Source organism: Maylandia zebra, linkage group LG9 (assembly GCF_041146795.1).
Source record: "Maylandia zebra isolate NMK-2024a linkage group LG9, Mzebra_GT3a, whole genome shotgun sequence".
Taxonomy (NCBI): Eukaryota; Metazoa; Chordata; class Actinopteri; order Cichliformes; family Cichlidae; genus Maylandia; species Maylandia zebra.
Genome location: NC_135175.1, coordinates 28,257,006 through 28,279,880, shown reverse-complemented (window position 1 = coordinate 28,279,880; position 22,875 = coordinate 28,257,006). Strand labels below are relative to the sequence as shown.

The 22,875-nt window shown below is 41.9% G+C and overlaps 1 protein-coding gene across 1 annotated transcript; it reads right to left on the bottom strand.

The window, feature by feature from the left end:
* Positions 1 to 2,636: 2,636 nt before the first annotated feature.
* ptchd1 (patched domain containing 1) lies at positions 2,637 to 21,930 on the bottom strand. The gene is made up of 5 exons (XM_004551830.4): positions 21,562 to 21,930; positions 20,689 to 21,270; positions 15,894 to 16,608; positions 4,211 to 4,923; positions 2,637 to 4,126 (listed from the first exon to the last, which is right to left on the bottom strand). Exons 2-5 carry the CDS (start codon positions 21,100 to 21,102, stop codon positions 3,026 to 3,028), a joined length of 2,943 nt encoding a protein of 980 aa, XP_004551887.2. The 5' UTR covers positions 21,103 to 21,270; positions 21,562 to 21,930; the 3' UTR covers positions 2,637 to 3,025.
* Between the last annotated feature and the right edge of the window lie 945 nt (positions 21,931 to 22,875).

Below are 22,875 nucleotides of genomic sequence, written 5' to 3'. Positions count from 1 at the left end.
GACGTTTTACAAAAGATGACGCAGGCATCACAGCTAATGATCCCTCCAGCTTGCGCTCTTGCGAAGGCCAATTGGCAGTGTTCACAGGTGGGAAGCTGGGTTTCGTTGTCTTACTGATGGCTGTGGCACCTGCACAGAGCCTTAACAATACTTTCATTCAAGCAATTATCAGAGAGGATCACGCTTTAACAATAGCAGGTACTCCTACACCCAGAAGTTCAGCTACATCTGTGACTTAAGGAGTAAAACACAAAGAGGCCGTTTCCCTTCAGGAAGGCGGGTTAACAGGATAGAATAATGCTTTGATCCAAACTTGTCAGAAAACACCAGATGAGCATTAGTTTAGGTGCTGACTAAATTCTTCATCCCCAAGGGATCGAGCACATGAAGTAAGTAAAGTTTGTTTCGAGGATTTATTCAGTTCTATTTTATTTAATTTATTCAGCAACAACAGCCACCTCAAGGGGCTTTATATAGTATGGTAACGACGGTACAATAGAGCAAGATTACAGGAAGCTTGAGGATTTTGTCTGTGCACATTTGATAGCTGGCTGACTAATGCTTTCTGACATTTTCTGACAATAGATGCTTCTTGATGACTACTTAATGTCATTGCCGGTGTCTCAATTGCATAATTGTAATAAAAAGAGAGCAAAATGATTGGTATTGGATTTGACCTTTCAAGATATACACTTTTACACTCTGAGCCGCCACTTGATGACAGCTTTACAAAAAAAAAGTCAGTATTATGAACTTTTATCTATTCATTTGTCATCAGTTTTAAAGCCCTATTAAAATTCATTTTGCCCAAATGTAAAATTTTTGACCCATTTACTGTAGACCTATTATGCTTTGTCTTTTAATAAACAATATATGCATACTACACATACTACTAATATACATTCATGTGAAAAGAAAAGGTTTGCAGTCTTGTGAAAAACCTTGTGATTCAATAGGAAGCATAGGAATTTAGAGGGTAATGTGCAGCCAGGGGCTGGTAATCAAATATACTTCAATGACTGATCATCATGTGGAACAATGTTCTTTGAGCAGATAACACCAAAGCAAAGCTTTTTAGTCATAATTCACACTGCCACATTTGGCAACTGGAAAAAAAGACTTAACAAGTATGACTTGTTCAGAAATGTTGGCAAAAGAAAGTCTCTTCTCTCTACAAAGAACATAACAGCATCTGAACAAATCACAAGATTTCTGGAACTACTGTATGGCTTTTGAGACAGACACGACCAAAAAAGAGATGATAAGCCACAATTCACACTTCCATGTTTTGAGAAAGCCAAACACAACATATCAGCACAAACACCTCTTACCAACTGTCAAGCACAGTAGTGGAGTGGTGATGGTTTGGGTTTGTTTTGCAGTCACTCAGTCAACCATGAACTGTCTATACCAAAGTATTCTACTACTTCCACTTCAGGCTTGAGGACAATGGTCCCAAACACAGCAGTAAATCTACAACAACAGAATCATCCAGACTTTAAACTGATTGTAAAGCTGTGTTGGGACCATAAGAGAGCTGTGCTTAAACAAATACCTGCAAGCTTCAATGAACTGAAGCAACATTGTAAAGAAAAGTGGGCCACAATTCCTCCATAACAATGTCAGAGACTGATAAAGTCATACAAAAAACAATTGATTGATGACTGCATATTAAAACCCTTTTTTCACATGACTATATATGTTATACTGTTACAATGGTTGATGCTTAAGTTAAACAAGGCCAAACTCTAAAATAATGAGGTCAGTGTACAAGTGATCCTGATGTGCCACAAGCTCTGTCTTCAGCTGCTCTAAATAGTGTTTCAGACTTTCATTTAAACTCCTTGATCTGTATCATGTCAGTAATCTTGGAGATCCTTCATATGGTTACCCCAGTAACCACTGTTGGGTGTAATGTATTACAAAGTAATGTGATACTGTAATCACATTACGTCTTTCAATAACACACTAATGCAGCGTGTTACTGTACCAAATTCCGTAATTCACTAACCTGCAGTACCAACAGAGGGAGATGTTTTATTTCAAGCCAACATTAAAATAATCACAGGAAAGCGCTTAAAGAGACATTGCATTCAGTTCATCATAAACACATTTACATGTAAACACATTTTAGCCACCTAGCTTAATTGTTTGTGACATAGAACAACGCTGGATTGTACTGCTTTAAATATATTATCTTCCTCTTCTGGTACTGCAACTTCTGCATGATTGTCCATTTCATGCTTTGAAGGGGCAAAGCGTGAAATGGACATAGTGGACCAGTGTGTCTATTACATGCTTTGTCATGATATAGGGTTGGTCAAGTATTGAAGTAACATACTGCATTACTTTTAATACATAATTTCTCTTGAGTAATGACCACGACATTGTGGGCTTACAGCTCCACACGGGCAGCCAGTCAAAAGAACGTTGACTTAAATGGAAGGGGATCATACCCAAAATGGCGTGTTGTAGATAAGGGTTGTACAGAGAGGCTGCATTAAAACCCAGAATAAGATAAAATTATTTTGAAAAAGTAGATCATGTGAAGCTACACCAGCAGGAATAGAATTAGAAATTTTGAGCTGAAAATGAACAAATTAGAGTTAAAAAAAAAAGAAGAAGAAAAAACTCCCATACAAGGGGACTTTTGTTAAATGCCAATATTTCCACAAGATGATATATTACAAATCACAATGCTAAGATCTTGATTTTTTTTATTTTGTCTTTATTTTTCCAGCAATAAAGTAGAAATACTCGAGTCATACAGATGATTGCCTCATGTCACTGTAGTTGTGCAACTTGATATGGTGAACAGACAGCAGTAGCCAAACAAAGTGACTGAATCTAAAGCAAGTTTTGGTGAAAAGTGTGGCACTTCCTCTGTGATTACATCACAACCTGGATTAAATTTAATGTCTCATTAGCTTTTTAGGAAACACCTCATTCACATGCCACACAGCACTAGCAACAAGCAGGTAACATGTGCACTAGAAACCTGTCTTCCTCTCTTCTCATCCCATGCTCAGACGGTGGTGATCTGGTCGACAACTCTGGTGCTGTCATTCATTTCAACACACTCCACCTCCTGTCTCTGTCCTTCCCCTCCAGGTCCATGGCCCCGGCTCTTGGAGGGGGGCAGGAAGGTGAGGAGTGTGGGCAGGAAAGCCAACGTGTGCAGGGCCGAGCAAGCGGCCGTCAGGGTGAGGCAGCGAAATAGTGTGCGTGTGAGGTTGGAGCGTATGGAGCCAACGGGTACCAGGGCAGCACCGTAACAGATGAGCGTCTGTAAAGAGGGAACACCGTGTCTCTCCAGTGCCACTCTCACCCAGCGAGTCCTGCTTTCACCCCGACCTGCAGCAAAGCCACAGAGGAGGGGGCCGCTGCAGTCTGCTGAGTGCCCCAAAGCTGAAATCAAACATAGCACAGACATGCAATCCAGCTCTACACCCCATAAGGTCATGAAGCCCAGGACGCCAAACTGGACAGAGAGCAGTGTGAGGCCCAGCCACACAGACACCAGGGGCTCCACAACAGCCAGAGAGGAGAGACCCAACAGGAAAAGCACCGCCAGCAGTGAGTGTCTAAGTGGGGAGCTGACTGCTGCAGCATAGCGGTCCAGGTAGACGAAAGAAGGGTTGAAGATTAAGAAGCGGACTCGTGAGGTCAGTGACAGGCGTCGCAGCGTGTCCAGCAGCACTGACATCTCTTCGCGCTTGTTCTCCGTTGTTTTGGCAACCAAGAAGATGCGAGAAGCTGCCACATCAGGCTCTTCGCCCTGGCCGCGCTCTGCAAATATAATGTCATCTGCAAAGTGAGCAAACTGCGGCTCACGGAGAAAGGCGTGGCGCAGTGTGCGGGTGAAATTTTCCCGCGGCTGGCTGGTGGACTGGTTGCGATCTGACAGGTAGTTCAGGTAAGCTTCCAGCCAGCTTATTCTCTGGAAGCCTTTGGCATATTCCAGCAGATCCCGCTGCACTGAGGCATTCCAGTAAGGGGCACTTTCATAAATGTAGAATCCAATCACAGGAGAGTATGAGCTGAAGTAACGCTGCTGGGCTCGGGTGTACAATACTGTTGCGGTGTCCATTGCAACCAGTGCGCTAGGGTCAGAACCCTGGGTCACCTGTTGACGACACAAACATTTTTATTACATGCCACAAATAAAGACTTTATAATTCTGTAAAAGAGAAATCACCAGGTGTCTCACCTGTAGGAATCCCATCAATCCAAAAGAGATGTAAACCAGATACAGCAGAACCACAAAGGGTTTAACATAAGTGTTAGTGATCCAGTCTCCATAGCAACGTCGCACACAGCCCAACAAAAGGTGGGAGTCCTGAGGATGAGGGTCCGTGCTTGCTGTGGAATGTGGGTGAGGGTGTGGGTGAGTGGAGTTAGCAACATGAGCATGTCCACGAACAGCGGGGTTGTTAGTTGTATGCGGGTGAGGGTGTGTGTGCGTGTGAGTAAGGTCAGGGTTTGGTGTGTGAGTGTGACCAATCCCTTGTGGAGGATTCGTCACTTGGGTCTCCTCCTGGTAACGAGTGTACATTAAACACCTGTACCAAGCCGGTTTAGAGTCCAGACGGTCTGGTTTGGGGACTCGCCGGCAGAAGCAGCCATGTCTGTACCCGGTCTCCAGGTAGCCTGTAAACACCAGACAGGAACTGTAGAAGGACAACATGTAAACATAGCTGATGGTAACGGCCAGAGCAGCAGTGCGGCAGAAGAGCCGGACGGCTTCCATGTTGGTGAGCGGGGAGGCGGCCAGGCCCAAGGTCATCAGGTGGATCATGGTGGAGCCAGAGAAACGCAACATAACATCCTCGAAGACGCTTGCAACACGCTCTTTCACATGCTGGTCCTCACGGGTTCGTCTCCACGATGACAGCATCTCGAAGGAGCCGAAGAGCCCATGACCTGAGGACAAATAGAACAGCAATGAGAATGAATCTTGTATTAGACCAACAAATTTAAAAGAGATTGTAACAGTATCACACTTATTTAGCCAAAAAAAATTACTTTAGCAGAACTTTGTTATTTCTGCTCTATTTGGCTTGTTTCTTATATAGAAACTAGAGAGTAAAACTTTAAATACTGTCAATGACTAAAAACAGTAGTCAGGTATAAACATACAGAAAAAGAAAAGAGATGAGTAAAGAAATATTCAGTGAATCACAGGAAACTGGTAGCTGGTTCCAAAGCTGGCCAGGAAGCTGAAGGCTATGCCTCACTTTTTCTACATTTAAATACCCCAAGAACCACAAGTAAGCCTCCAATCTGATTAGACTGAGACAATTGCAGATAAAAAGCAAATCTGAAAATTAAGAATAAATAATATGTTTTGGTTTTTTTGGGTTTTTTATCTAAATTACACAAATTAGATTCTAATTATTTATTTTAAATAAATTAACTATTTTAGTTTAATTATTTATTTTATTCATTTGCTGCAAATGATGTCTCTTGACTTATCTGAAGAACCTTCACAGTTCACCAGAAGATACTTAGCTCTCTGTTTTCCAAACTCCAACCTCTTTGTTTTTAATTCATGGTTCCCTTAGCAGAAAACCAAGGTAATTTATTGGGATGCAAGACATCACCTGTATTAAAGACAAATGTTTTCTTGTAACTAGGCTTAAAATTAAAGCTCCTCTCTTCTTTACAAGGGGTCAAAACTATATAAGAACCTCCCAGGGATTTGTGTCTCCTCCCAATCTCAAACTGGGGATCTTTCAGCCTTGTTGCTTCAGTTTATTCATTTCATCAAATCCCAGTGTTGCACAAGGTAGTGCAATAGTGCTTCTGAATATTCCCTCTTTGTATGAGGTCACACCAAAATCCCATTTGAAGTGGAGATACATGAAATGACAGATGTAAGACACTGTGAAAATGCCATTTTCTTTTGATTGTAACATGCCCAACGTGAGAAATACCAGAAGCGCCATTGCTCCTGCAGTAGCAACAATAAAGAGACCATACACATTGATTTAGGTGCAGCAGATGGTTTTTAAGGGTTTTTTTCCTTCTGTGGTTGCCATAGCATCCGTGAGTCACCAGTAACACATGTACACCCCACCGCTACCACCATCACCCCCCTCTCCAGTGACCTCAGCATGGCGAAACACTTAACACCTAAGCAGAGGCGCATTGTACCGACACTTGAGGCGTGGGCGTGGAGTACAGAGAAAGTCTGCAGATCTGCGACTTGTGAGAGGGAATTAGACAGAGGATGACGGAGAAAAGAGGTGCAGAGGTTAATGTTGCAGAGACAAGATGAGAGCAAAAAAGAGAGGCTGGAGACAGCACTTGTGCAAGGATATTTACCAGCAGGAGACAGGCACACAAGCAGACACACTCACATATATAGAAGCACTTAGAGGAACATAGAAGGATGTTTCTTTTTCCTGAAACTATGTCTGCCCTTGATACGACTACTGTGTTGCAAAATGGTTTTTTTTTTCAGATATTGAAAAGTCTTTGTCAGTTTGTTAACTATGGCAAAAATGGAGCAAACAGGCAGAAGAAAATAAAAAATCTTAACAAGCGATCTTAACAAGTGAAGTATTGCTGCTGATGATCCTTGGGGGATATAATGTATGTATGTAGAGTTGTGTTTGGAAGTTTACTTACACTCATCATAGTCACGAATGTCATGTTGATTTTCAAATCCTAAGAATTAAAACATGAGAATTGGTTGCATAATTTTGGGTTGGTGTTGGATTTTCTCTAATCCACGCAGGGTAAAAAGTATACATACAGGCTCAGATATATGCATGCACGTTTTAATCTTTAAATAAGTGTTACTGCAGATTCTTCAGTGTCTTTTAACCTTGTTTTAGCCAAAGCTTATTAACTTCTCATTAGTGATTATGATTTACCACAACTGGTAGTTTCTCTTTGTCAGCATGATGAATGATTTGACCAATAGTCAAAACAATAGGGAAGTCCAAGGATCTCAGTGAAGATCTAAGAAGGAGAACTGTAGATCTGCATAAATTGCCATGGTCCCTTTGAGACATGGAGGAACAACTGAAGATTTCAAAATAATCAGCTCCAGCAATTGTAGGTAACGACAAGTTAGTTGGATTTATCAACACTTTACCAAGATCTAGAAGAAGATGTAAATTGTTACACCCAGATGAGAGGAAACTGGTTGTTGTTCAGGAACAATCAGGAACCACCAAGACTCAAGCCTGCCATGGTTGCTGGACATCCGTGTCACTGACCACAGTGAAGCACGTTGTCACGCTCCTGGGACGGTGACCCAATGTTTTCTGTTTTGTATTATTTATCCTTGATTTCATGATTTGTCTTTGCTAGTCTCTCAGTTTTGGTTTCTGTCTCAAGTATTCCTAGCTCCTTAGTTCTTTAGTCTTTTCTATGGTAAGTGGTATGTCATCCAGATATGGGTCAGGGCTGGCGCAGATGCCACTGTTTATGTGATAGCATGCCACATCTGGCCAATTGTGGTTTGGTTTATGTGGCCCAGGTTCATAGAAAACAGGTCTTCCCCGGATCCGGCATCAAGCTGGCACTTCTGACTGACTGGTGTCATGGCAGGGTGTATGTCAACCAGATGTGGGCCAGGTCTGTAAATGATGGCACTATTTATGTTCCTATTCTCCTATTTTAGTTAGAAGATCCAAATGCTATGTTAAAATACTATACTGCTATGGTAGCCAATGTTTCAAATGCAGGCTTGACAGGTTTGTGAGTGTACACATTTTGATCCCTGGCTCCTCCAGTCTGAATGAATGTAGTTAGGAAGCACTCAGTTTAGAGAAAGTGTGTGATTGAGTGAATGTGGCATGTTGTATAGAGCACTTCAAGTAATCCGGGAGAGTAGAAAAGTGCTATATAAGAATCAGTCCATTCACTGTCTGAACAGAGTTTCATCATGTTACTTTTGCACTGTTATGTTCCGGCACACGTTGTTATTACATGGCTTGATTAAGGTACACATTAGGCTGACATCTGGGGCCAGAGCTGAAACTGTTCTGGGCCAGCACAGGGCCAGCAGTGTGTCTGCAACTGGCCCGTGGCTGCACATGGCTCACATACCGCAAAAAATGATGGCCCTTTGGCCAGATCAGGTTTGCAGAGAACCACCAGTGTGTCTGCAACTGGCCTTGTGCTGCCCCATGTGTGGATTACATCTGGCAAACCTGATCTGGGCCACCAAAGGGCTGTCTTTTTTTGCGGTATGTGGGCCATGTGTAAGCACATTGTGTGGGCCAGATCCGGGCCATACCAATTTTGGCATGTGGGTAGGTTCTGGTTCTGTGTATTTTAGTCCTGTCTTTCCCTGCTTGTTGTCACGTTGTACCCTCTAGAGTCTGTGTTTCCTTGCTTCTAGTTTTATGTTTTGTTTCCTGCATTTGGTGTTCATGTTTTTCCAGCAAATAAAGCTGCATTTGGGTCCTTCCTCCTGGCTGCCACAAAGTGAACCATGACACAACTTTTACATCACCATGGACTAAGAGGTTACCAAAAAGGAAGAAGCCCTTGCTCCAAAATGTAAACCTTCAACCTCAACTAAAATTTTCAGCCGCCTATATGGACAAGCCAAATGTTTTATAGTCAAATGAGACATACAGTGGAGCACCCCTGATAATTTTCATGATTTTCTTTCATAAATCATTGGTTGTTTGGATTAGCAATTTCATTTAAATATATCATATAGCAGATAAACACAATGATATTTGAGAAGTGAAATGAAATTTATAGGATTTACAGAAAGTGTGCAATAGTTACTTAAACTAAATTAGGCAGGTGCATAAATTTGGGCACCCCAACAGAAAAATGACATCAACATTTAGTAGATCCTCCTTTTCAGAAGTAACAGCCTCCAAACACTTCCTATAGCTTCCAATGAGAGTCTGGATTCTGGTTGAAGGTGTTTTGGACCTTTCGTCTTTACAAAACATCTCCAGTTCAGTCAGGTTTGATGGTTTCCAAGCATGGACAGTCCGCTTTAAGTTACATCATAGATTTTCAATAATATTCAAGTCTGGGGACTGAGATGGCCATTCCAGAACGTTGTACTTGTTCCTCTGCATGAAGGCCTAAGTAGATTTTGAGCAGTGTTTAGGGTCATTGTCTTGTTGAAATATCCAGCCCCGGCCCAACTTCAACTTTGTGACTGATTCTTGAGCATTGTTCTCAAGAGTCTGCTGATACTGACTGGAATCCATGCAACCCTCAACTTTAACAAGATCAATTTTAGTTTCATCAGTCCACAGCACCTTATTCCAAAATTAAGCTTGCTTGTCCAAATGTGCTTTAGCATACCTCAAACAACTCTGTTTGTGGCATGTGCACGGAAATGGCTTCTTCTGCATTACTCTCCCATTCAGCATCTCCTTGTGCAAAGTGCGCTTAATAGTTGAATTATGCACAGCGACACCATCTGCAGTAAGATGATGTTGCAGGTCTTTGGAGCTGGTCTGTGGGTTGACTATGATTGTTCTCACCATCCTTTGCCTCTGCTTATCTAAGATTTTCCTTGATCTGTCTTAACTAGAACTGTGCCTGTGGTCTTCCATTTCCTCAATATGTTCCTCACAGTGGAAACTGACAGCTGAAATCTCTGAGATCACTTTTTCTATACTTCCCCAAAAACATGATGTTAAACAATCTTTGTTTTCAGGTGTTTGAGAGTTGTTTTGAGGCTCCCATGTAGCCACTCTTGAGAGAAGACGCAAAGAGGAGAAAAACTTGCAAATGGCCACCCTAAATACCCTTTGTCATGACTGGATTCACCTGTGTATGTAGGTCAAGGGTCAATGAGCTTACCAAACAAATTTTATGTTCCAAAAATTGGTGCTAAAGGTATTCTAATCAATAAAACCACAAGGGTGCCCAAATTTATACACCTGCCTAATTTAGCTTAAGTAACTATTGCACACTTTCTGTGCTTCATTTCACTTCTCAAATATCATTGTGTTCATCTGCTACATGATATATTTAACCCTTTAAGACCTACCATAGAACCAAGTCTGCCAGAGCTTATCTTTATATTTTTACATGCTGTAGTGCCATTTTTGGGAGCATTTCAAGTTGCTATACATCAATACAACCGTTATAGCCCAAACTTTAATAATATGTATGCATTAAGTGCATAATAACTACACAAATTGCAAAAAAGTGCAATAAACTACCAAAAAATTTAAAATCATTTTTGGGTTTTTTATATATATATATATATATATATATATATATATTTCTAGTTAGAGAATTTTAAGAGGTTTATCCCTCAAAACTGTAAACACAAAAAAGGTGCACAAAATATTTTCCAACAACAGGAAATTTATTTTGAGTGTCTTCATAGTTTTATTTTTGAGATACACCAACTTTTATATACTGCAGGAAAAACGGAAAAGAAAATTATAATGCAAATTTGCAAAAAAACCAGCATTTGCATCAAAATAAACTATTTCCAGCAGTGCAATTTGAGTTCTAAGCATCCCAGAAACGATACAGAAAGTCATAAAGTCAAACATGACTTTTGAAAACACCAGTGTAGGCTTATAAAGCCCCGAAGGTTAAAAAAAAAAAAAAAAGAAGCAGGTAATGGCGGACATGCAATAGTTCGCGCTGACGTCTGTTCCAACGTAGGAAGTGTTATGAACAGCTGATCAGATCGGCAAAGCGAGTTTCTGGAATATTATGTTTTTGTTGCTGCAAGTGCTTTTTATGCAGTTTTTGCAAAGCTATATGTGGAAGGAAACCGTGACCTAGGACAAGCTGATGGCATAACATGTAAGTACAACTCTTCCGGTTTCTTATGCAAAAAAATTACTGCGCAAGCTTACGTGGTTGCAGAGCTACAGGGATTTAAAAATAGTTACGCAAAACGGAGCATGCCCGCTCCGACTGGTTTTAAAGGGGAAAATGAAATTGCTGATCCAACCAACCAATGATTTATGAAGGGAAATCATGAAAATTATCAGGGGTGCCCAAACGTTTGCATACCACCGTAAATTAAGCTATTTGGCCACAATGAAAACAGGAATTCGGAATTATTCGGCGGCATAAAGGTGAGGCTTATAAACCTAAGAGCACTGCTAGCTATTAAGCATGGTGATGGGAGCATCATGTTCTGGGGCTGTTTTGCTGGCAGTGATACTGGTACATTGTAGAATGTGGATGGAATAATGAAGCAGGAGGACTACCTGCAAATTGTTCATATCAACAGCTATATGGTTGAACCTTTGACACAACTGGATGTTCCAACTGGACAATGACCCCAAACACATATCTAAACTGGCTTTGAAATTGATAAATCAAGCTAATGGTAAGCTTCTAAAATTGCCTCCCCCAAAGACAGTTTTTAATAACTGTCTAAATAAATATGTGAAAAAACAACTTACAATACTGTAAAACAAATAAAGGTAAACAGATTATCTCATGAGGTGCTTATATGACATTTTCTTAAAAACTAAATGATCCATTAATTTGATTTTTACATATCAATTAATGTGGAATGACTGAATGTGGGGATGACTGTTTTAGTTAAATTACAAAATAAAAATAAATTTGGGGAATTTAAGAGCAGCTTGGTTTTACGAGTTTTCCTGTGAAACAGCAATAATTTCTTTATGACTTTATTAGTCTCCGACATCATTGTGGAGTAATTTATGCCCACTTTTCTCTGCAACAATGCTTCAGTTTATTCGCTCTGGCAGCTCTCTTAAGGTTCTGCCACAGCTTTTCATTAAGGTTGAGGTCTGGATGTTGAATGGACTGCTGCAACACCTTGATTCTTTTCTTTTTCAACTATTCTGCTTGGGATCATTGCCCTGGTGCAGGGGTGGCAAACTCCAGACCTCAAGAGCCGGTGTCCTGCAGGTTTTAGATGTGTCCGTGATCCATCACAGCTGATTTAAATAGCTAAATTACCTCCTCAACATTTCTTGAAGTTCTCCAGAGGCCTGGTAATGAACTAATCGTTTGATTCAGGTGTGTTGACCCAGGGTGATATCTAATACCTGCAGGACACCGGCTCTCAAGGCCTGGACTTTGCCACCCCTGCCCTGGTGCCTGACCAAGTTTGCTCTTGCACTGATGACCTCACATTTGACTCTAGAATTCTCTGGAAAACAGATGAGTTCATGGTCAACTGCAAAACCAGGTCAAATCACCATACTGTGCTTGACAATTGATATGAAGTATTTGTCCTACTTGTACTGTACTGCTTTTTCCCTGCATTTTTGTCTGTAAAATAAACAAAACTTTCAACATAGCTGCAGTTATAGTATGTACAGTAGGCCAATATTGGTCTCTTGTACTCGGTGAAGGCAGGAATGGTGGAGCCAAAGTACAGACTTACGGAGATAAAAAGGTACACTCAACACTGACTTATTGCTAAACACAACAAAATAACAAAACAGACTGGCAGACAGAACACACAGTATGAAACGAGAGAAATAGCAACACAGACCAAGGAAAACGCAGGGTTTAAATACACAGAGGGAGCAATCAGGGAATGGGAGACAGGAGGGAAACACAGCTGGGACAAATCAAGCCTAATGAGGCAAGGGAAGCAAAACTAAAAACACTGACATGTGACACGGACTTTCAAAGTAAAACAGGAAACATAACACAGAGACTGTATTATGAGAGCTGTATCCAGTTGACAAGGGGATACAGCTGACAGGGGAAACAGAGCAAATATTGAACACAGACAGAAACCAGAAGACTAAAAACTCTAACATTGAACCCAAAATATTAGAAATGATAAATAATGACAAAATCGAAGTTCAGTAATCATGAAAAACTTCAGCCTCCCAAGTACCCTAACAAGTGGTCAACAAATATATCAGTCAAACTCTTCTATAAAATGCCTGAAATTTTCCTAGAGCTCTAGGAAACATTTTTGTGCATCTGACCAACTGTTCAAACATGAAAAATCCTTAGTTGGCAGGTTTATGAAACAGAAGAAAGCCTGAAATTAAGTCATGAGAAAAGTACAACTGTGATATTTTCTATAAAAAAATGACTAAAATGGTCCATCAGTTATCAGTCCCCCCCCCCCAAACTGGGGTCCAAATTAATTCACATGGTGATTGGGTCACCAGGAAAATTTGGATTACTGTATTTACTTTCTGCGTTTCTGTTAAAAAATCTCAGTTTTAAACAAGCAGGAAGCTTGCACTTGTCACACTGATGTACTGTGCACTGCACCATTTCTGTTAGGCAGAACTCCCCAAAGCTCCACAACGGAGGTGAAAAGTGCAAAGTTAGCAACACCCACAGAGCCACAGCAGTGACAGTAATGGCAGGCTGAAGCAGACCAGAATGATCCTTTACCGTTAACAATTTACCCTCGTTGCTACACAATCACACACCTGGTGAGTTAATGGCCCAAAGTCATTATCCCATCAATGTGCAACTTTTTAAATTAGCGAGCACAATGTGAAACATCTCTTGTGATTGATTTTAAAAGAGAAAGACACAAATCTCTGTCATTTTTAAGATATTACAAAAATACAGCATTCTTCCTTAATCCAAATCCTATCTTCCCCTGTAACAAAGCTTTCTCTCTCGCCTCACGCTGTCCTCCCACCTTTTTCTGTCTGCCCACTTGCATTCTGAGAAGATCCTTCTCCCTGCCTGCCTGTCTTCCTTCTAACTACAGTTTAACTTCATTTTCTGCTAAGAGAATCCTTATCTCAGCCTGCATTTGGAGTGATATTTCATATTTTATCCTCTCTGCCTGTTTCCCTGTACTTTCTGTTCACTCTGCAGTTGTTCTAAGCCTGACAGCAGCCTTTCCTTGCCCACTTTCTCTTTGTTCCTTCTCTATATCTTATCCCTGCCCAACCAAATAAACAAATTTACTTAATTAATTTAGTGCCAAATGCAACACAAATGAATGCTCAAACACTGATACAACTTTATTGGCCCTTTCCACATGCAAGGTGCTGCATAATTAGGAATGCAGAGACAATCCAATTACGCAGCTGAAATAGTCACTGATCAGTAGCAGAGGTTTGTTAAACTGCTGATTGATTTTTTTCACTTTAGGAAATACACAGTAGGATAAATACTACTGTGCAACCCCATTTACAACAATGTTATGAATGGATGTGGAAAAGTCATCACCAAATCAAAAATATGCTTGTATGTCTTTAATATTTCCAGTTAAACAAAATGTTAATTTTGTTTAATATTAGTTGTTGTTTTTAGCAATACCCCAAAGAAGTATTTATCCTTAAATTATATATATATATATATATATATATATATATATATAATTACATTGATACCCAAGTTTTATACTACCTGTAAATCAGCATTTTCACTGGCTTCCAAAATCAATTGCATGTTGGGGCTGCCCCCTTAATCAACCTTAAGCTCTTTGGACACTTACAGAGGGTTATAAATTGCACTGAAAGGTTTTTCCTTCCATCACTAGAATGTGATTATTACATTAAGCAGTATTGTTGCACAAACAGTTTTAAAAGTGTCTTCATTTCAGCTGTACTAAATTTGATGCGACATAAACAAAGCACAGCAATGCCTCTTCACAGAATATAAACTTAAATTGTACCAGGTTTAATTACAAAGATGTGATCACCGACTGTTATCCAAAGTGAAGTTGTATTTAAAGGAAAAGCTGGGCATTTTTACCACTGGCTACCTATCCAGGGTGTGCCCCGCCTTTCGCCCTGTGACAGCTGGGATAGGCTCCCGCCCCCCCACGACCCTGAAAAAGGATAAGTGGAAGCGAATGGATGGCTACCATTTTATTCCTTGAAACTAGTCCTAAGTGCAGGGTAGATCTTACTGAGAAACAAAGGACAACTGTGCACTTGTGCAAGGACTTCTCAAGAACACGGCAGGCTCACCCTAAAGCAAACCATATTTTATGATCCTTCTACACACTAATTGATACCATAATTTAGACAACAGACATCTTGTAATAAACAAGACTTGAAATGCTAAAGCACTAATCAGAAAAGTGTTCACTGTGATTGCATATCAAGTGAACAGTAGGGTAGTTTTCCTGTAGACTTCTATGCAACCAGACTTGTTTCTGCAAAAAGAGGGGGCACCTCCTGCTGGCCATTAAAAAAACTGCAGGCTTAAGGCATGGGCTTCAGTTTGAAGATCTGGAAGATAGTCTGTGTACAATGTTATATACAACGTGAGTAAAGTGTTATTACATATGTGTGTATGTATCTGTGTGTGGCTCTGTCAGAACCGGGGTTAGGGAGTAGCAGTCTGTCATGACTGGTTTGGGTGAGTAGAAAAGAAGAGAGCGGAGGAAAAGACACACAAAAGACACACTCTGTAAGACAGCCAGAGTTTATTAACAACTAATGATTGAAAGCAAAGTGGTGAATAAAGACATATATGGTGAGTTAAGTTAATGTTGTTAAAGTCAGAGGTCTTGTTGGCATGTAAAATAACTTCCTGTCCCATCTCACAACTCATTCAAGACTCTGCTTCAGCTGCAACTTAAAACTTTTTTGAACCTTTAGTTTTAGTTTTTGCCACTCGTCAAAAAACATGTTGTTGTTACCATCATCCTCTCTATCAGTAAGTCAAGTTCATGCCCCACCACTTGTCAGTCATTTTGAAGACCTGTCTACTCTGAAATGGCATTCAGCCTTAGGCAGACATCTGAAAAATCTATTACAACAGGTACTGAAAAAGCAGGCTGCGAGGTACAGGCAAGCAAACTGCGAAGGAAAAGCAATGCCAATGTTCTGTGCGGCTCCCACCTGCCATGGATTAGCATCGGTTACTCTTTGAAAACGTCCTATACATACAGGTCAGTTCCAGATAAATGGGAAAATTATTTCATAAACACCCAAAAGGTAAAATATACTTTGTGATATTATTTGTTATTTCTACAGCAAATATATCAGAGTTAAACCTACCAAGCATGACGAAAGGGATCCCCAAGTACGTGGAGTTGTAGGTGGCCCCAGTCAGGTTGAGTATCCCAGCAGCAGTAAGGCCTGATAGAGTGATGGACAGCAGAGCTAGCAGTCCCAGCCAGGGTTTGGACCTCACACAGTCCCTCATGGAGCAGCAAAGGACGACAAGCACCCCACACACTCCCAGGCTGGCCAACAGGGGGCGACGTGCCAGCACTGAGGAGAACTGGAAGTCTGTCCTCAGAGAAGATGAAGTAGAAGGGTAGAAGCCCAACTTTGGGTGCAACTCTGCAAAGTGCTGCAACTCAGCACAGAAGGCCTTTTCCCACTGGCTGGCCACCCGGTCCATCAGGCCGCCTGGGGCTTGGAGGTAGTAGGTGAGCTGCAGCGCCCTGGCAGATCGGACACCTTCTCCCCTCACTCCCATTCCCTGAGCTCGCATCGCCCCCCCAGGACCCCAGCCCTGCACACCACCCATCTGGTGGCCAATGTATGCTTGCCGCCCATCTGCCAGCTGTGTGATGGGGTACCTCAGGACGGGCACGGAGCGATTGGAGTTGCGAGCTGACTGGATCTCCTCCATGGCGCGGATGATGTCATCGATGATGCAGACATTCTTGTCATCAAGAAGGCAAAGGTTGGAGAAGGAGTAGTTGAAACTGTTGAAGCCTGTTGCTGGCACAGTTACCTGCATCTGGTAGATCCGTCTGTGGAGCTGCGAGCAGAGAAAACAAAGAGAGAAAGAGCTTTATTTGCTCAGCTTAACGGTGGCTTTCCTGGATAAACTGTGGGAACAGTGAAAAGTTTCACTACGCAGCACACAAACTGAGTGTCAGCCACTCATTCACCTACTTTGTGTTCCTGTTTGTGCGACTACTAGGGAGAGAAATTTGGGGAAGTGTGTGTGTTTGTGTGTGTGTATGTGTTTATATATTACTCAGAGAAATAATAGTTGTCTCAGAGTACTCCTCCATTTCTATGGCGAGAGGACAACTGTGCCAGCATCCACGGTGCTGGTTACTAAGCAACAGGCCTGATGCCAGTCTCTGCCATGGTGAACACGAGAAAAGCTTTCTCCTACCTCAGATTGCTGCATTGGCTTAAGAAAGGGAGTGTGATTCTGCAGGAATGTCTCCTGAAAATTATTATAATTTTGGTTTAAAAGTTACTGTCCTGCAGCAACCTGTCCTAAGATTTATTGTAAAATAAACTTTTACTGCAAATTCTTCCACTCTGTCATCATTATTGTCGACAGCTTCATGGCAGAGACTTAAAATTCCTGCTGTAGGTGCCTCAAGCACGTACACTAACTTCAGATGCCTGCTCTTTAATAGTTGAACACTACAAGTGAACGTTAACTTCACTTCCACTTGCATGCAGTTATCTTTATCAAGAGTAAACCTACCATGCTCTATCAACACAGAGTCGATTGTTTTCTTTTGATTATTCAAGAAGGGTTTTTAGTAATCATCCTCAATATAAAATTCATGAAACAGCTACTGTGTACGTAGGTGTATGAAGTGTGTTTATGCATTATGTCTCCAAGAAAATTTCTCTGTGGGATAATAAAGTCTTATCATGGTTGTTATGTTAAAGAAACTAAAGTGACCCTGTTTTAAAAGGTGGATATTATTTCAGATTTATATTCTCTGTGGATCACTAACTAGCTGGTGGTGAGAGTTAAAGAAAAAATATTCATAAAACAAGACTATAAACAATAATTAATTCTTGTAGATGGCTGGGAATCTTTTATTGTGTTAAAAAATCCAACATCAACATATACAAAGATATTTGATGGGGATAACTTTCCAGCAACATATTTTATGGACTAGTTAGAAACTTTGCAAAACCATCTGTGATGCTACTATATATGATAGGTGTGAGACTGTGTGTTTTGTGCCAACCTATAAAGGGGGTATCTGCTTTTTGCTGTGTGAAAACTGACATATCCTGCAGCCCTCCTGTAAACTTAAAGCCCCAGTCACACAGAACTAGAGACTGGGTGTCAGAAACCAGGTAACCACTGGTCGCTAGGAGAAAGAATGAGTATCCCTAACCTGTTGCAAGTGGTTGTTGTAGGTTGGTAGCAATCCCTTTGAAATTTACTGTTAAAGACCCAATCACAAAGATTTAGAGACCAGTATTCTGAGACCACTTGATGAGTGGTTGCAGGAGGCTGCATGCTATTGTTATGTGACATTGGTACACAAAAAAGGTAAATGCTACTGCATTGAAAATCTCTTTGTGAGTGCTTTGGTTGCTAGCAGAAAGCAGCAGTCACCTAGTTTGCATGGAAGACATCGACTTTTCTGCAAACACTTGCCAATCACTCTCTAAGTAGTTGTGAAACTGTAAAAAGTGTGACCCAAACTGGAAATGGAGACCATTCAACCTCAAAATAAAAGTTGAGCAAGTAAAGCCAGTGCAGCACAACTTTTTCTGCCCGTGGCCATCTCCCTGTACAACTCCTCCATCTAATACACTATAAACACTGCAATAGTTACATCCTTTTTGCACACACTCTTTTCTACTCTGTAATATTCCTGTCAATATTCTTGATATTCATTTATATTCACCTCTGTTAATCCTTGATATTTATCATTGAGTGATTGTATATATATATTAGTGCTATTTCTTAAATTTGTAAATCTGTAACATATTAGATTGTTTTAATAGTTTAGTCTATTACCCTTGGCGTATTGGAGCAACTGTAACCCACATAATTTCCTTAGGGTATGCTATCCTTAATAAAGTATGCTGATTCTGATTACTTTCTCCAAACATTACTACCACTTTATGGTAAGTTAGCAAGTGCTTGCAGTCTTCCATGGAAACTACAGGCAATTCCAGTAATCTGCTAGGGACTAAATCAATCACAAGGAGGTCACGGCGCAGAACCCTCTTTGCAACTGATTTCACTCACTGACATCCAGTAACCACTCGCCAACCAGTCACTGTTTTCCCGTAGCGACCAGAGGTTTCCAGGGGATTTCTGACCAGTCTCTAAGAAACTGGATAAACAGTAAAGAAAATGGATACATTGGTTGGGCTCTAAAACCACACTAGAGCCATGTTAGGAGAACTGTAGAGCAGAGATTTGTTCTAAATAATAACATTTGACTTAAACAGAAAATGCCTCGAGAGAAATTCTAATTTTTACTCGATAAATAGAGACTTTAACCTGCTGGTGGAAAAAGATTAAAAAAGAAAAACACAATTAACACAGCGCTGTGTATCCTCTGGGAACCGAGTCTATATCGATAATAATATACTTCCAGTAAACAGTTGTTAAGACATTTCTTGACCATGGTGTTGGCTCACATGTGTGCCCCTGCAGTGAAATGATGCTGTATATTTGCTTTGTCTTTTCAAAAACAACATGCAGTATCACATAACAGTAAAGTACGGGTTGTTTGAACACTGAACATTTTCCCACAAAGGATGAAAACCACCTCAAAAAAGAGCAAGCTGTAGTGAATCAGTTTATTTACCAACTACAGATTAAATACTTCAGTAGATGCAGTCAATGGGTGTGACTCAGAAATCTTACTCTTACTGCAAGTGGAAATCCCGTCTAGTTCTTTCTCTCGCTCTTGCTGATATCGCTCTCTCCACCGACGCATGCTTTAACTTACTACATGCAACAAGTTCAGACCCAGAGGGATGCAAAAAAAGCTTCTGGGAAAATGCAAGAACTCATATGCTGAGGGCAAGCCAAGAGCAAGCAAAGACACAGGAAAAGGAAAATTACAGAGTCTTGAACCTCACGGATGATATGCAACACTGTAAGATTACGTAACAGTGGATTTACCCTTTTACAGCACTCTCTTTTATGCACCAACCTGTTTCTCACTCGCTGCCCGTTGGCAGCAAAAGATGCACAGCTCTGAGCTCTCTAACTGTGGCAGTCCTCTGTGGACCAACGCTGAATTCTGCATGTATGTAAAGTAGGCCACAATAACATTCTTTGATAAACACATACACAGAAAAGCATGCGTGGATGGAGCTCTCACAAACTCAATCTCCTCAGCAGAGCTCGGCGTGTCCAGCATATGAGTCAGCAAGCTCTGATAGCAGCCTAATAACTTCATGAAATCATTAAACTAATTGCTCTAGGGGTGTCAGGCTGATACTCATAACACCATTTAGGTGTACCAACATAGAGACCTCTAAGCTCCAGTTAACGTGTGATTAGGATACCCTGCTTAATAACCTCAAAAGGCTGTCAGGGTGATTTGAAATAAGACTCCAGTTAATGAATATCAGTCACGGAGAGTGAGGAGTGAGGCAGCCTACAGATACTGACCTTCACCTCTTTGTGTTTCTGAATGAGAGCTTGTTTTTAAAGCTGTAGATGCACCTCGTTTTCTGATGTATACACCATGATTTAAAGGGCACAGTAGCTAACTTGTCAAATGCTGTACTTTTCAAGTGCTGTGTGTTTTCGCTTGGCATTTCGCCACAGGTTCCTCGCGGAGTGGGTGGGTAGGCCTATATGTGCTCTCGAACTCTAAAAATGACCATTCAAAGGTTATAGGTCGGCTCACATTCCGTCCATTTCAATCTTGGCACCTACTAGTTGAAGCCTATTTCTTCAGCAGACACCTGTGTACGTGTTTATTTGCTTCGTTGTCATATTTGTGTTTTTATCATTTCTTTATTAATCGTGAAAATACTTTAAAGATACTTTTACATTTATTTTATTTTATTTTATATATCAGACTGCTTGTCAGCTGAAATTCACAATTACTAAAGAAATGAGTTGAGAGTCTGTGCCATGTGTGCACGTGCGTACCTTTAGTATGGCGTCCAGATGAACCGGATCCATCACGCTCCCCTTTCGGGTGGTGATGATCACGCGCCCATAGCGGCCCGGAGTCTGCAGGTCAGAGTAGAGCGCGTGCTTGGAGCGGTTCACTGGGAACAGACTGTCCACGAGGTTGCCCTCAATCTTGGCCAGGCTGTGCTTGGGCGCGAGCAGGCTCTCCACGTCCTCTTCCACGCGGTACCGGCTAAAGCTGGAACCCAGCAAGATGGAGAGGAGCACGGGCGCGGAGGCGAAGAAGACCGGGTGGCTCGCCACGAACCGACCCAGCGCGTGGAACGAGGTCCTCAGGCCCGCGTGCAACACCTGGCGCAGCATCCTAGCGCGCGGCCGCGGCTCGAGCCTCTCCCACCGACCGGAAAGCCCCGGAGCACTGCCGAGCATCAGGGGCTGCCGGACGCATCGGTGGGCTCCGTGGGTTTTTGTCCGGGGTAGAGGAGGTGATGCCCGGTGGTGGGAGGATTTGTCCCCCGGAGCAGGAGGTCACCAGCCGGGAGAATCCAACCCTCCTCCGGTCACAGGGGCGCCCCTTGGCCGGGGTTCTCTCATCCGCTGGAATAACGCAAAGGACAGAAGGCTGCAAAATGAGCTAGCATTTATCTGCTTTGCGTTCAGAAATTATATCGCCAGCTCTACTTTAAATTTAATAGTCAGTACCCCGCTGCGTTCCGCGCCTTCTGCAAACTGCAGGGCTCTGTGCGCAAGAGAAAAATCGCAGAGCCCAAGTGATCTCATAATTAGACTTGTTAAGCGTCTCCCCTCAAAACTGTCTAGTAGTTCTGTTCGCAGCGCGCGCTGAACACACGTTGTAGTTGCACTATACCAAAGCAAGGCTGTACATACCCAAAGAGGAGAGCGGGGGTACCGACCCGGTGATGACGGAGATCATCTAAGACGCACTCAGACCGAGATATTATCCTGCCGGCTGTCCATGCGTCCAGCTCCACCCTGCATCACCAAGTCAGCACACAGCCGGATGGGTGGTCGAGGTGGGTGGGTGTGTGGGTAGGTGAGAGTCGCAAGATGGGATAAGGTGAGGCGTTGTGCATGCAGTGGGGATGCCGGTATAGCTGCGTGTGAAATCAGCCTAATTTGGGCTTTTTTTCTCTGCGGCAGAAGGCTGTCATCCACCCTCTCCTCTCCGCGTTGCTCCGGTGGTATAGCGGAGCTTCCGTTCATCTGCCACTAATTACCGGCTTTCAAACCGGGGACCGTCTCTCTCTCTTTTTCTCTTTCTCTTTGCTTTCCCCCCTCTTTTGCACCGCCCTCACGACCCGCTCCAAGCCCCCTTTTTCGGCCCCGCCTCTCACCGTTCCGCGCCGCTACGATGCAGAGAAACGACGATGTGAGTGGAGAAGGATTTCTAGGAATTCAACATGTTACAAGTGTTTACACAGGTTCTGTGATGTCTTTATATCAGAAAAAGAAGAATTAGAGTTGCTCGGTGCATACTAATATTATGGTACTGCTGTGATTGTTCCCTCAGTTTTGGGATGTTTTCAAGCTTGAATGATTTTTTTATAAGAGAAACGTGCAGCTGTTACAACATATTTGTGTTTTTACTGCAGGGTTAAATAGAACTTCTTTTTTTTTTGCGCAGACACAAAGTATCTCTTAGGTTTGCTGTTGTGTAGCTCGTTACCATGGAAACGGAACAATTACTGTGTTGTTTTTTTATATGCTTTCGTTCCTATGGCAATGGTGATGCCACCCATCCCCCCAAACATACACTCACACACACTCACACACACACACACGGTCACACACCTGCTGACTCCCAATCTGCTTATGGCGTGGTGGAGGTGTCTGATACAGTGGCATTAAAGCCATAAGAGTGAGGGAGAAAGCATGAGAGAGAGCAAGGAGCAGAGGAGGAAATAATGAGTGCAGACAGACAGAGATCACTCTCTTCTTGTCTGTCTGTGTGTCTTTGTATTTAAAGCCCTGAAATCAAATAGTCAGGCAGGCTCTGCTCTGTCTTTGTGGGACCACTAATGGCTCCCTGTTCTCCCCAGATATCATACATCAAGGCTGTTCGGATTTAACACAGACTCAAAAGACAACACAAAAAAATGAAAAGAAACAAACAACAACAAAAATGCTCTTTACTCACCATGTTTGGATTAAATGAAAAGAAACAGTGCACCGCTTTAAACT